Source organism: Diorhabda sublineata, chromosome 4 (genome assembly GCF_026230105.1).
Source record: "Diorhabda sublineata isolate icDioSubl1.1 chromosome 4, icDioSubl1.1, whole genome shotgun sequence".
In the NCBI taxonomy this organism is placed as follows: domain Eukaryota; kingdom Metazoa; phylum Arthropoda; class Insecta; order Coleoptera; family Chrysomelidae; genus Diorhabda; species Diorhabda sublineata.
The window spans coordinates 8,105,754-8,119,094 of NC_079477.1; the positions used below are offsets into that span (position 1 = coordinate 8,105,754).

The window sequence follows — 13,341 nt, forward strand, 5'->3', positions numbered from 1 at the left end:
AAAATACTATACTATTAAGGATATTTGGAATTTCATTATAATGCTTCATGGAGATTTCGATTTAACTTTGTATGGGTGAAGTTTTTCTTTCGATAAATACTTTACTACAAACGACTGACTAACATTTTATTGTAAGTCAATTTCTTTGTAGTTGCGTGAGGATTGTCTCCTAATAACAGAAAAATATCTAAATTAGCATCATCATTGGTCTTCTCGATCTTCTAGGTTCACTAATTTCAACAATTCAGCTGTACAATTGAAGATCTTCTTCATGACTTCTAAGTCTACATCTATCGCCATTACCTAGCATCATTAGAAATTCTATCTTTTCCAGTGGCATGCCCAGAATATTGCTCTGGAGAGGGTCAGGACATAAGTCAACCTCCGGTGGTATGAAATAGAGTGTAGAGCAGATTCTAGTTTTATCTTACAAGATATAAATTATTTTATTTTTTTTTTTTTTATAGAACATTATTATATTTTTTGGCTCTGGGGGAATCGGTTCCGCTCGCCCCTTTTCCCCTTCAGCACTCCACTAATCCTTTCTCACTCGGTTAAAGAAGCCATAAGGATAAAATTGGTATGAAGCTGATTGTAATCCTGACACTGGCAAACAGTTGTTTTAATAAAACAATTGATAAAGATAGATGTTATTACTAGATAACTTTATTTCTTTCATAATTCAAAATTAAGTTCATTTTTTTGTACGTTTTATAAATTTTGTGTATCAGTTTATTATGAATCTGTTTTATAATTTTACTTATGAGCGAATTTCATTAATTTAACAAACGTATTGAAAAAGAAAATATTTTTTAACATGCTTATATGATCTTGGTTTGTATGTGTGTAACTGACACTTCAAACTGTCGGGTTTATTTGAAATTTCGCACACTTATTGAGAACTGAAGGCACTACAAGAATTTCATGATTAAAGCTAGAGTGATTAATGAAAGGCTTTATTTTAATGTAAAGAAGTGTAGGCCAAACTATTAGTTATTATTTAGATTTATATATAAGTATTTGGTGTATAATAGATACTAATCTTAAAGTCAATGCTGGGAATTTTTTTTCTAGTAAAAATTTACTAAAACTATCTTTTTTGCGTAATTTTTATCTATTATTCTATTATTGTGGATATAAAGATGTTATTACCCTTAGAATGTAGCAAACTTTATCATCATATTGATTACTTTTATAGCAATGTTTATTATTATCTAAGTGATATTCTTTGAGTTTTTCACCTTTTTTGAAAAAAATATTTATATAAGTAAGTCAATGACTCTAGATTTTGTGAAATTGTAGCAAAACATTCAAGTACACGTCAATGCCAAATATTACGAAAAATTTTCAATCACAGTCTAACATCTATTGAATATGCTATTAAACTATCAGAACATAACGTTGTTCTTTATCTCTTATTAAAAATTCCTAGAATGTCTTTCTAGATATATTTTTAGTACGTAAGCACGTGTTATTATTATTTTAATATTTTTAAAACATTAGTAGTTTAACTATATCAAAACGAAAACAACCGATTGATTCTAGACTAATTTATTAAAATAAATTATGTAATAATTTTAAATATTATTGTAGCAATAAATAAAAATGTTAAACAATGCTCATTGAATGTAAGATATTTACACGTGTCGATCGTTATTTTTGCACGAGTTTACAGTATAAACAAAAAATATTCAAATTGCATGCAACTCATTTTAGTTTCAAAATAGATATGTATTGATAATTGTCTTCGAAAAAATCCTAATGCAAGCAAATGTAATCGAGGACACAAACTGAAAATAATAGTGTCCACACATTTAATCCCAGAACAGGCACTGATGGCGCTTCTAGTGGCGCAGCACTTCAAAATAGAAATTTCACATTCGGTTGAATATGAATCGCAAAGGATTAATTTAATTTGGTTTAATTTCGAAATGATACTGTAAAGCGATGCCTTTTGTATGTATGAAGGGAAGTAGAATGGGTAACTTCAATCATCATCTGAAAGAAAGAGGCGAAAATTTTGCTTCTACTAACCACTTATTGGTGTTCGAGTAAAGTAGAAAAGATTGTTTCTAAAAACTACAAAGCCTTTTTCTGTACAATTAATAATAGTAGTAAGGACTGCAGAAAACATATTTAATGACAATCGTCAATGTTTAGTGTTTGTTCGCAGACGACTTGAATCCAATTTTTTTAGTTTGCAAAAAGAAGTTATTAACTTTGGACGGATCATTAAACAACTAGGCCAAATAAAACAAATAAGAAACAGCAACATTACTAATTGTGATGTTAGATAATGATAAACATTCCTCCCCGTAATTAAGTTTACCAAACGTCTGCTCGGATTATCTCCTGAGAGTTCGTGAACAAGTTAAACTTTGTATGATGAAACAGAAGAACCAATAATGAAACGAAATATGTTTTGTGAGCCAGTCAGATATGGAACTTTAAGAAAAAGAGACTGTGCGGATAGAATCACTAAAATTACAGAAAAATATAGAATATTCTGATATATCCTGAATCTACTCAAGTTGAAACAAAGAGAAATATTCTGCTTCATGATCATACTAAATAGAGAAAAATATAAGGTGATTATTTTTGCTTAACTAGAACTCGAATCGACGTGCTGAAAAATATTCTTCCATATGTTTGAATATTTTTATTTATTTATTTGAGAAACAAAGGTGATTTGGAATGATGAAATTCTTAGTTGAGAAATAATGAAAAAACTTGAATCATTGAAAATATTTCTCAGTATGTTAAGTATCAAATGACGCTAAAAATTCAGTTCCTAAATTTTAATCATCTGTTTTGTAAATAGTTTTAACGGTAGGATCAAATTTATTTTTCTAAAGTGTTGTCCCAGTTATTTTGACATTTCCCACGATTTCGTAATTCGAAATCTCACACAAATTTCAAAATAATACGAGTCAACCTTGTAACACTCATCAAAGCTGCTTTTAAAAATCCATCAATTCCCAACAACGTTGCCAAATTCATTAAAAGAATAAACATATGATACGGAATTACGTGAAATTGATTCTTTGAAGATCTCAATTAAAAATATTAATTCTTGAAAATTAGTAGTCATCTTATTAATTTTAATTTAATAATAGTTTCTGCCTTTATACAGTCTGATTTGTTTTTATTAGTTTTATTTGATGTGGCAACATTGCATATCTACTAATTGTGTTATAATTTTTGTTAAACATAAAAATTTGTTATTTCAGCACGATTCAGCTTCCTACAATATATTCAAATATTAAAAATTAGAAAATGAGGTCGTGTAAAAATAGTAAATATGTAAATTAAATGTTTGTGTCTTTCCGAAAACATATTTCCATGAAAATTAAATAATTTTTACGCATCAATTTACAATTTTGATTGAATTGATCATTTGGTCATTCTATACAATATGTAGGTAGCTTCTATATTATGGAAAAGAGACTATATAAAGATAAATTTGTTTTTGGATTGATTCCTCTGAAATATTATTGTACGAGGTATATCCACAATGTAAGTTCCATTTCTATCAGCAGCAGTGCTGCGATCGCAGGTCCGCTCACGCGCGGTAGTTCTCTCACTCAAGCAGAAGAAATATGTCATTTTCAGATTACTGCCTCTGATGTGTTTCTTTTCTCGATTATATCAGCCTTAACTGAAAATGACGCCGTTTGTGATTCGTTTTCTGAATGCAAAGAAATTTAAATCAAGTGAAATTTATTGGCAAACACAAGCTTAACCAAAACCATGTGTTTACAATTAGTGCTCTTGCTATGGAATTTCTGCAAATCTCACGATCAATAATCCATGGAATTGTTACTGAAAAACTGAAATTTCGAAAACTTTGCTCTTATTTTGTACCCACATTCTGACTGTACAACACAAACAATAACGGATGGGCATTCCGTTTTAACTTTTGACAGGCTACATATGGTGAAGACGGTGTGGTTACTGAAAACTTTACTCACTCCAACGGGAATTTGGTTGGAAAGTGTTTGATCATCGTGTGTATAGCCCTGAACTCGTTCGTAGCGATTTTTATCGCTTTTTACACTTAAAATCTTTTCTTGGTATTTAACAATGATGATGAGTTGAAAGAACATGCTTGAAAACACAGGTGGTAACCTTCTATGAAGAAGGCATACGAAAACTTGTGCCACGCTATAACAAGTACCTTCATAGCTTCGATTACGGAAACTATGTAGAAAATTAGTTCTAGATTTCTGTATAATATATCTGTATATGTTTTTTATATAACCATATAACGGAACTTACTTTCTGGATATACCTCGTATTTGGCTTTGAGTTGATTATGTAAGATGTGAAATAATTTGTAATTCACAAAACAAAAGGTATACAGAATTTTTGTTTTCATAATGTGCCATTAACCTCAATACACTTGTTATCTGTATTATTAGTAAATATAACAATAAGTTTTCCGTCGTTTTGAATATTTTTAATCAAGATGACATATTTTTGTGATACAATTTTTGGTAATCGTCAAGGATCGTAGAAATCGAATGTTATTCGAATTGATATATTAAAATGAGAGAAATATCAAGAATAAGTGGTCAACATCAACATGTTTTTGACGTTTGCATACGCATAAATTGTGTAAAATGAGGTTAAAAAATCTACCTTATAAAGGAAGTCGGTATTTCGTACTAGAATTGTATTATGTAAGTAAGATTTACTCAAAGTGGAATCGTATGTAGGTTAAGGCCAACAACTACTGAAAAAAAACATAAAATACATACCTGTGTTGAACGCTATAGCAACAGCGGCGAACGTATGACGAATTTACACAACTAATGAATTATTTAAACACAATTAACAAAAAAATCTATTTTTTAATTGTTAATAAAAGTTGCGCGAAAGTGATTTCTGCTTCATAAAATATTAGAAGAGAATTTCTCGAGCATCAAAATGTGACCGACAAAAAGCGGTAAACACACATATCTGTTGAACCAAGATAACTAATTTTTGATGCTTCTTAATAAATATGTTCAGCTTCATTAGAAAAATTACGAGGAAAGCTAGCTCAATAATAAATAATAAACTCGCGATGCCGTTTTATACATCTAGATTTGGCTACCTTCGTGAGAGAGCGCTGCTAAATTCTGCTGAGTATTCAACAGCCTACGACCAATCACTCAGATATGTTTTATTTGAAACCGATTGGACGATCTTGGTGGTTACGATAAACGGTTAATATGAATACGTTGATCGATGAAAGCTATATATTATCTATCCTTGGTTAATTTCACACCAATACTTCCATATCATATTTGTAGTTTTGTTTTGATTATCGAAATTATTCCTAGTTTTCAATCTGTTTTGTTCTGCCTTGGTAAATAACCAACAGATATATCCTTTTTATATTTCCATTAAATTTGAGATAACTTTCCATTGCCATTGTACAAAAGGTAGTTAATATCTCTTTCAAATTCACCTTGCTCAAATATCAACTGATTCCATTGCTGATCCTACTTTTTGTACTAGAGCAGACAGCTGTAAAGGGTAACATTCAGTGTGGAAGATATATGATAATATAACAATAATTCCATACTTGTGCCAAAAACCTCAGCGGACAATCTTGTCGTTTTGTAGTTTTCTCTCTAACGTCCAGAGCTTGATCTTCTTGAACCCTTGTAATATAATGTATAAAGATCTTTGGTTCTATTGGAAACGTCTATTGACGATAGATCTCACTCAGATGGAAAACCTGACGAATTCTACGCACTCTTTTGAAACATAATAATTCACTTATGTAAACATCTGATATTCGAATACTTTTTATCACAGAACCACATATTATGCAGTCACGAAAAGTAACAGAAAATTTAATTATTTCCTATTCGTGGTCAAATAAGTGAAGTTGAAAAAAAAATTGAAATTCTAAAATACATATATGGGATTTTTTATGTTAGTCAGTATAGTTTGTTTAGGAACAATTTAAATTTAATTTTGATCTAACGTTTGAAGGATGTTGAACTTTCTACCATATACATATTAGCCTTAGGGAGAACGAAAATTGAATTTTCCGATAAGGAATATAACGTTACCTAACCATCGATTATGGGAAATTCCGAAAAATATATAGAACGCATCCAAAGTTTTGAGTAATTTGATCGCATCCTTAATAAACATCTAGAAATTGATTGACAGTTCTCAGTTACCTTCACATTTCACTTAGTACATTTCAAACCTTTTCGTCTATCAATGCGCCAAAACTTTCTTACGAATAGAAAATTTGGAGCTACTAAGTACTACATCATATGAGAATTTGTCTGTGAGAAAAATTATGGATAAATACGTAATTAATTATTATGAGATAAAAAGTTGCAAGTGTTATTATATAAACTAGGCTGTTGGCATTATTCTCGACACGTGTTCGGTACGCTGCTGACTTTCAACAAATGCATTTAATATATTATCATTGCTCAACTGTCACCACGATACCGCTGAACTAGCGTTTACATACGTTGTGTTTTATTGGCGATATTATTGATAATTTATTATTTGATTAACCCAATTAAATCGAACTTTTTCTGACAACTCACGCATGAAATTTTATAACAAAACCAGGTCAATATTACATCGGCTAATAATTTTTAATTCAAATTAAAACGTGAAAAACTACCACTATTTTGCGTGTCTTCCAAGACATCCACTGGAGAGTAGAGTAATTGCCATCTACTTACTCCAACAGGTTTATTTAAAAATTCATAAAGATAAAATAAAACATGTAATATATTTTTTAAAATATTAGATTCAAGCTTTCAAAAATGTTTTTTCTCATATATATTTTGTGTATTAGGATCAAATTGAGATTTAGGCAGTATTGGCGGTAAAGGCAGAAGCAAGAATCGAAGACTATGATTAATAGGCTAAGTTCAACGATGACAGGGCCACAGGATAAATATATGTCTATGAGAAGCTGATCTGCGAAGGCAGAGGCTTGCTAAAATCTGTGGAGTATACTGCAAATTTAATAGCCTGCGAATAATTATATATCAGATATCAATTCAAGACTAATCGGAAGATCTTTATGGTTAGAGTAAATAGTTAATGTGATATCAATCTAGGTTGTCTTGCTGAATGCCTCCTGTGATTTATGTACGACTTTCTCATAATAAGTGTTTCATGAAATTCTCTATAAACCTCTTTAAAACTAAAATGATGATCGTAGCAGCTCAATGATATAGGTGATTGGCATAAAAATCCAGAACGTCTCGTAGCACGTATATCTGGGTCAAACTTGAAAAAAATAGACCGACCAGAAATAACAGTTGGTAGCTGTCAGAAAATTAGGATCAAGAATAAAAAAGAATTTATGAAACCGTGTCATAAATGTTAGGAGAATATCTACAATGAAGTAACGTAACAAGAATCCCATTACTCAAGATGGACGATTCATATTCGGGTATCACCTGGCACCATAAATGTACTCGTCGCTGTACAGGTTTTCATCGAAAACAATCCCAACCTAATACCACGCACAGAAAAATATTCTTATATCAGGTCATCTCCAACAAAGCCACTTCTCACATTAAATATCCCCTATCCAACCAAAAAACAATCTCAACGATCTTACTGAAGAAACTGAAAAAAAGCAGACGTGGAGGAGACTTCCGTTAAGATTCAAATTTAAAGTGATTCTTAATACTTATATAACATAGTGTACCTTCGCATATAAATGGAAGAAGGGTTCCATTTACTTCCTTTATTATTTACGATAATATCTAGACGTTAAACAATTGAAAAAAAAGTTGCTAAAAGGAAGTAAAGTTTCCGTTTTTAAACTCAGTATGGGAAGATAGATCCTGATGTGTAATTTAATTCATAAAAGTTATTAAAATTTTTTCGTCTTAATTGTGTTTAAAATTTGTACAATAGAAAGTAAGTAAGTCTTATCTTTCAAACATTACACATTGTTTAATAGTAAATTTCTTAAATTATATACTATTTTTAAAAATATTTATGTTATTTGAATGTTTTTTATAACATTTATTTCAGTTGAAAACATATATTTTTTATTTTATTGGATACCTGCCACTATTACCTAGTTTGTTTTCAAATAATAATCAAGAAGTATTTATTGAAATTCAACCGGAAACTAACTAATTCCTTGACCTAAAAAAGTTTCCATTTCGTTCTAAGTCTATGGTCGGTACACGTTACCACATAATTTAAACAGAGGTGTACTAGACTAAAAACCATTAAATAGTATATAGTTCTTGATTATTAATAAATCAACAGATAATAGTAATGTGGAGATATCTTAAAAATTAATGTTTTATACATTAAAAACAGTTTTTAACAATTAGGTCGATATTTGTTAACTTTGACAGAATATGGGATGTGTTTATCGGTCTTTGACGTATATTATAATCACATGATACTTTCACGGAAACTTGAAAACTATTTTTCCATTAAAATTTTTTCATGAAATTATTATTTTCACGTTCATGTCGAATGTATGAAACGATATCAATTTTTAAAATCAATCAACATCTTTCTTCTTAATTGAATACATTATTGATATATAACAAAAAGAACAATTCTACATGGTCAGGATATAAAAAAATGGGTCATTGTATTTAAAGAACATATTATTTAAATATTGTAACTTATTTTTATTCTATAAAGATTATTACTTAATATTTATTTTTGTCTGTGGTTTCAAGGTACTTTGAGGTGTCAAAATAAAATTATTTACTCAGAGAAGTCAAACCTGCTGACACATTCATAATAATCTTCTAGTTAATTAAGCAATTAACTGATCAATTTGTTCCCATTTGATTAATTAAACTCACTGAAAATATATACATAAAGAATAGACAACAAGGAAAGTTATCAATAATAACTAAGGGCCCATTCAAGTTATGACGAACTTATTCAACATTTTTTGAGACGAAATAATAGCATATTACATGTACTTTACATAACCGTAAAAAATTGAAATAATAATTATAGTAGATATAACGAGAATCCTATTTCCAACAAGCAATAATAGTACTGAGGACCATGAAATATTTTTGAGTTAAATTATCATATGACTTTTGCATAGATGAGGGGTACTTGGAAAATATACTTCATTTTTCCCAATTATTCAATCTTTTTGGGAATATACGATAACACAAAGTTTCCTTATGTGGAATTTAGCCGCTCATTCAAGTTTTCTGTAGTCTTTTTGGGGAGGATCAGTCCCTATCTTCTTACACTTTCAGCTTGTTCAACAGCTACATTTCTGTAAATCTTTGATAATAACTTATCTTTTCTATGCGTATTTAATAATTGTACTTTTCATTGGCATACCTACATAATTTCTTCAGCAACGGACTTCAGCAACTCTTCTGCACAAAATTTTAATAATTTTACACTCATTTTATCAAATCCATCTTTCAGGTTTTTGAACGCTTTCATGATCTCTTATGTGATAATTTATCATTTTCTTTTTCATTCTTTTCGTCTCGATTTTCTTCGTTTGCCGCTAATAGTGTTTCAAAACGTTCTTTCACTTTTAGTATTGTTTTGCGTTCTTATTCTTTTCTGCTTTGTTTTTTTTTATTCTTATTCATTCATTATTTCATCTGTCTGCTGTCGAATAACTCTTCTTATTTTTGTTTTGCATTCTTTTCTCACTTCTTTGCATTTCAGTAGTACTTTACTTTACTTACTTTTCTATTGGACCTTTTTTTGACACTGCTCCTTCCACTATTCACTTATTTTTTGCTCTTCTCCTTTACCCAGCTTCTTATGTCCTGCTGCATTAACACACTTAACAACTTATTTTTGTACATCATTCTCCTTTATCTTTTATCGTCCTGCTTATTATCCAGATTTTTTAATAATTTAATTTTTATTGCTCCGTGTACTTAAATATCATATACAAATTATTCTCGATGTTTTGATTTAGTTTCGGTCTTTATCAAAATTTTTTGTGAAATTGACTATTATGAATAAATCAGTAGATTATCTACTATATGAAATACAAAAATTATCAAAATACAATACGATAAATTGAAATTTATGAAATAGAATTATAAATTTCACTCAAATTGCTTGGGTCTTTTTTATTTGAAGGTTTTTGCATTTCGTTGTATACGCATATTTTTCAAAAATACCCTTTTGTATATTTGACATTGTTGATAACTGTTAGGAAAATCCGTGAACATTTGATAAGGAAAAGTAATTTGATTATCCTTCCTTTGAATATGTTATTTATCCTTTTTTTCAGGATAATTATTATCTGTTAATACAGTTTTGATTAGTTCAATATGAAACTGATAATCACTGATCTTTTTTGGTAGATGGATTGAAATATAAATATCTTGAGGATCAAATTTTGATATTTATATGGTAAGAATTAATTGTTATAGTTGTATATAATTATATTTAATAAATAATGAAATTAGCTCATAATATCGAATAATTCTATAAAAAAATCAATTATTTATTAACATGCATCCAAAACACAATCAATAATATATATTATTCTACAAATAGACCTGATATTACTTATTCTGATACATGACACACTTAAAGATCTAGAAATGTCAAATAGAGACTTGAAATATCAGAAAAAACAACAGAACCTGATACGAGGATAAAAAACAGTAAGGGAGATTGAAACAACGATTAATAGAACACTCAAAAAAGAAATGGAACGATGACATATTATAAAGAAAAAATAAGAGAAAAATATTGAGTCCGGTTCTGTATATATTCATCAACTAATTTAACAGTAATGGATGATTATTTTCAAACTTTTGTGATAATTATACCACCTCTTTTTCATTAAGTTTCCAAGCAGTACGTGTAAACTTATAACCTCGAGACACAGTTGATTTGAATTTTTAGGTACTTAAACACCTCAAATCCTTTTCAAACTTGAAACACTTACTTGATATTGATGTATTTTCTGTTCTTAATATTTCATTGTGATTAAAAAAGCTACAATAATGAAAATAGCACTAAATTTCAACATGAAAATAGATATTTTTGCACAAATACATACTTTCCAGCTTTTTACATTTTACCCTCAATATATATTGTTTAGGTTCAATTTTACTCAGATACTTTTCTTTTGCACTAAATTTATTCAATTTATCAAAGAAAAAATATTGCACTGAATAAAAAAGTGTTGAAAATTAAAAATTTATGTGGTGTTCTTTGCAGAGAAATATCACTGCATATTCAGCTGTTGTTTTTATGAAAGAACTACAAAATATCCATTCATTATTTGGTTCTACAACAAATTTCCACCTGTGTTTAAGAAGTGAGTTCGAATTTGCGCGATTTTTTTAAACGTTGCAAAAAATGTAAAATTTCAACTTCGTTTATCTATTATTCATATAATCCAAAATAATATGTAGGATTTTGAATAAAGTGCTTGAAAGTCTATTAATGTTTTCAACGTACTAGTTTTATTTCATATGAGTAATTTCTAAACAAGGATTCAATCAACTACAATATTTTATAATTTTGTATTTTGACACGAACGCTGATTATTCAAGAAAAATTAATTATTGTTTTTTTTTCAGTTGATAAAGAACAAAATAATTACAACCAACTTCATCAACTTCTTTCAAGACAAAGGACAGATCTACAACATCCAAGTTTATGTGAATATGGACGACGAAAATCTGTGTATCCAACAACCACTGGTACGTAAAATCTATAATAAATATTAATACTTAAAGTTTATAAAAACTAGCATGATGGTATTAGATAAAAATATTTTGATAAAGTCTACAAGAATCCGAAACGTCAATTTTTATCTATCTTTCGAATATTATTAAAAAAACTAATTTTAAAACAGAAGAGACCTAAAATCAAGGACATTTAGAAACACAAACATATCTTAAGGTCTAAGAAATAAGAAATTAAAGAAATTTAAAAATATTTTCAGACCAGGCGTTGACAGAGTCATAAAATTCTTTATTCCCATAATATTTTTTAAAATGAATTTCTTATTATAAGAATGTAATCATTAAAATATTAAAGAACTGAACACTGCAAATATAATAAGGATCTAAGCCAAAATGGGACTTTTCAAAGAAGGAAATGTTAAACCAAGATATAACAAGGAGCCCTAATCTATTTAATATTATTTAATATTATATCCTATATATAAAGAAGAATAATGACAACGACTGAAAGGAAAACTTCAAGAACAATTAAAGGAGTTTGCTCAAATATACAAGGTAGACAAGATAATATCAGGAATCAGGAATGCAGTATGTGGTGAGATAGGTTAGAGAACGTGAACGAAGTCAGAATAACACCCAAAAACAGAAGGGCAAAGTGGTTAAAAAACCAGAAATAAAACACCGGTGACCACTAGACAAACCACCAAAAAGATTATATCAGAACTAAAGCTTAGCGTGTGAAGAAAAGCACAGGACGAGGCTAAATATTCGGAATTGAACAGGACGGGGTTTCTATTCAAAATAAAGAGGAATAATTACTTATAATATTTAATTTAGTGATGAAATATGTCTAGAAATTTAATAACGTAATTTTTTGCTCGTATTTTCTGGCCATTGTCGAGGTTAAATTATATCGTGCAGCTTTACCAATTATTGATGTCACAAGAAAAATATTAAGAAGACTTTACACGGAAAGGTACTTTCGGTCCAATTAAAAGAAACAGTCTACAACGAGATATACTCGGTTTTAAAAAGCATGTTGATAATTAAAAACAAGTTAATATTTTAGACACCTCTGATTAGTTTTCAAAACAAAACGCCGATTTTTACAAACTAAAAGTTCAGATTTTTTACTAAAGAAAATATAAATTTTTTACGAGGCAGAGAATGAAAAATGTTTGCTATTGAAAATCTTAATGACAATACAGGTTCGTTTAAGAACTTTCTTCTTCTTTTTATTACATATTTCATTGTTATGTAGAGCCAGAAATCGCATAGTACTACATCTAGTGCTTAAGGCGGTTGTGGATAGACCTCAACAATTCTAGCAGTCGAAAGTAACGATTCGAAAGCAATTTGTAGTACGATGAGCTGTTGTGGAGATGAAAAAAGCTGTTTGCTTATTCTTCCGATCCCTTCCTAGATTAAGCTCTTGAATATTTTAAATGAACAAGTTTGTTCATTTTTTGGACATTCTTATCTACTCTTATGTTGATGGACGTACTTGTCTAACTCATTTCCACTCACATCACTTGTAAATACGATTTATTTGACAGTAGGTAATGAAAATGCAAAAATATGTATTGTATTCTATACTTTTACAAAATGATGGTGAAAAAGTTGAATGAACATATTTCTATTGCCCTAAATAATGCCTAAATATCTGGGTATCACTTTGACT

At 29.2% G+C, this 13,341-nt stretch overlaps 1 protein-coding gene across 3 annotated transcripts in view; it reads left to right on the forward strand.

Annotated features, from left to right (window-relative positions):
- The window catches only part of LOC130442652 (ecdysone-induced protein 74EF), a 307,190-nt gene that overhangs the window by 252,359 nt on the left and 41,490 nt on the right, over positions 1 to 13,341 (forward strand). For all 3 annotated transcript variants that reach the window (XM_056776959.1, XM_056776960.1, XM_056776961.1), the window contains one exon: positions 11,553 to 11,675. In XM_056776959.1, the coding sequence (XP_056632937.1) occupies positions 11,553 to 11,675 (123 nt within the window). The remainder of the gene's footprint in view (positions 1 to 11,552; positions 11,676 to 13,341) is intronic.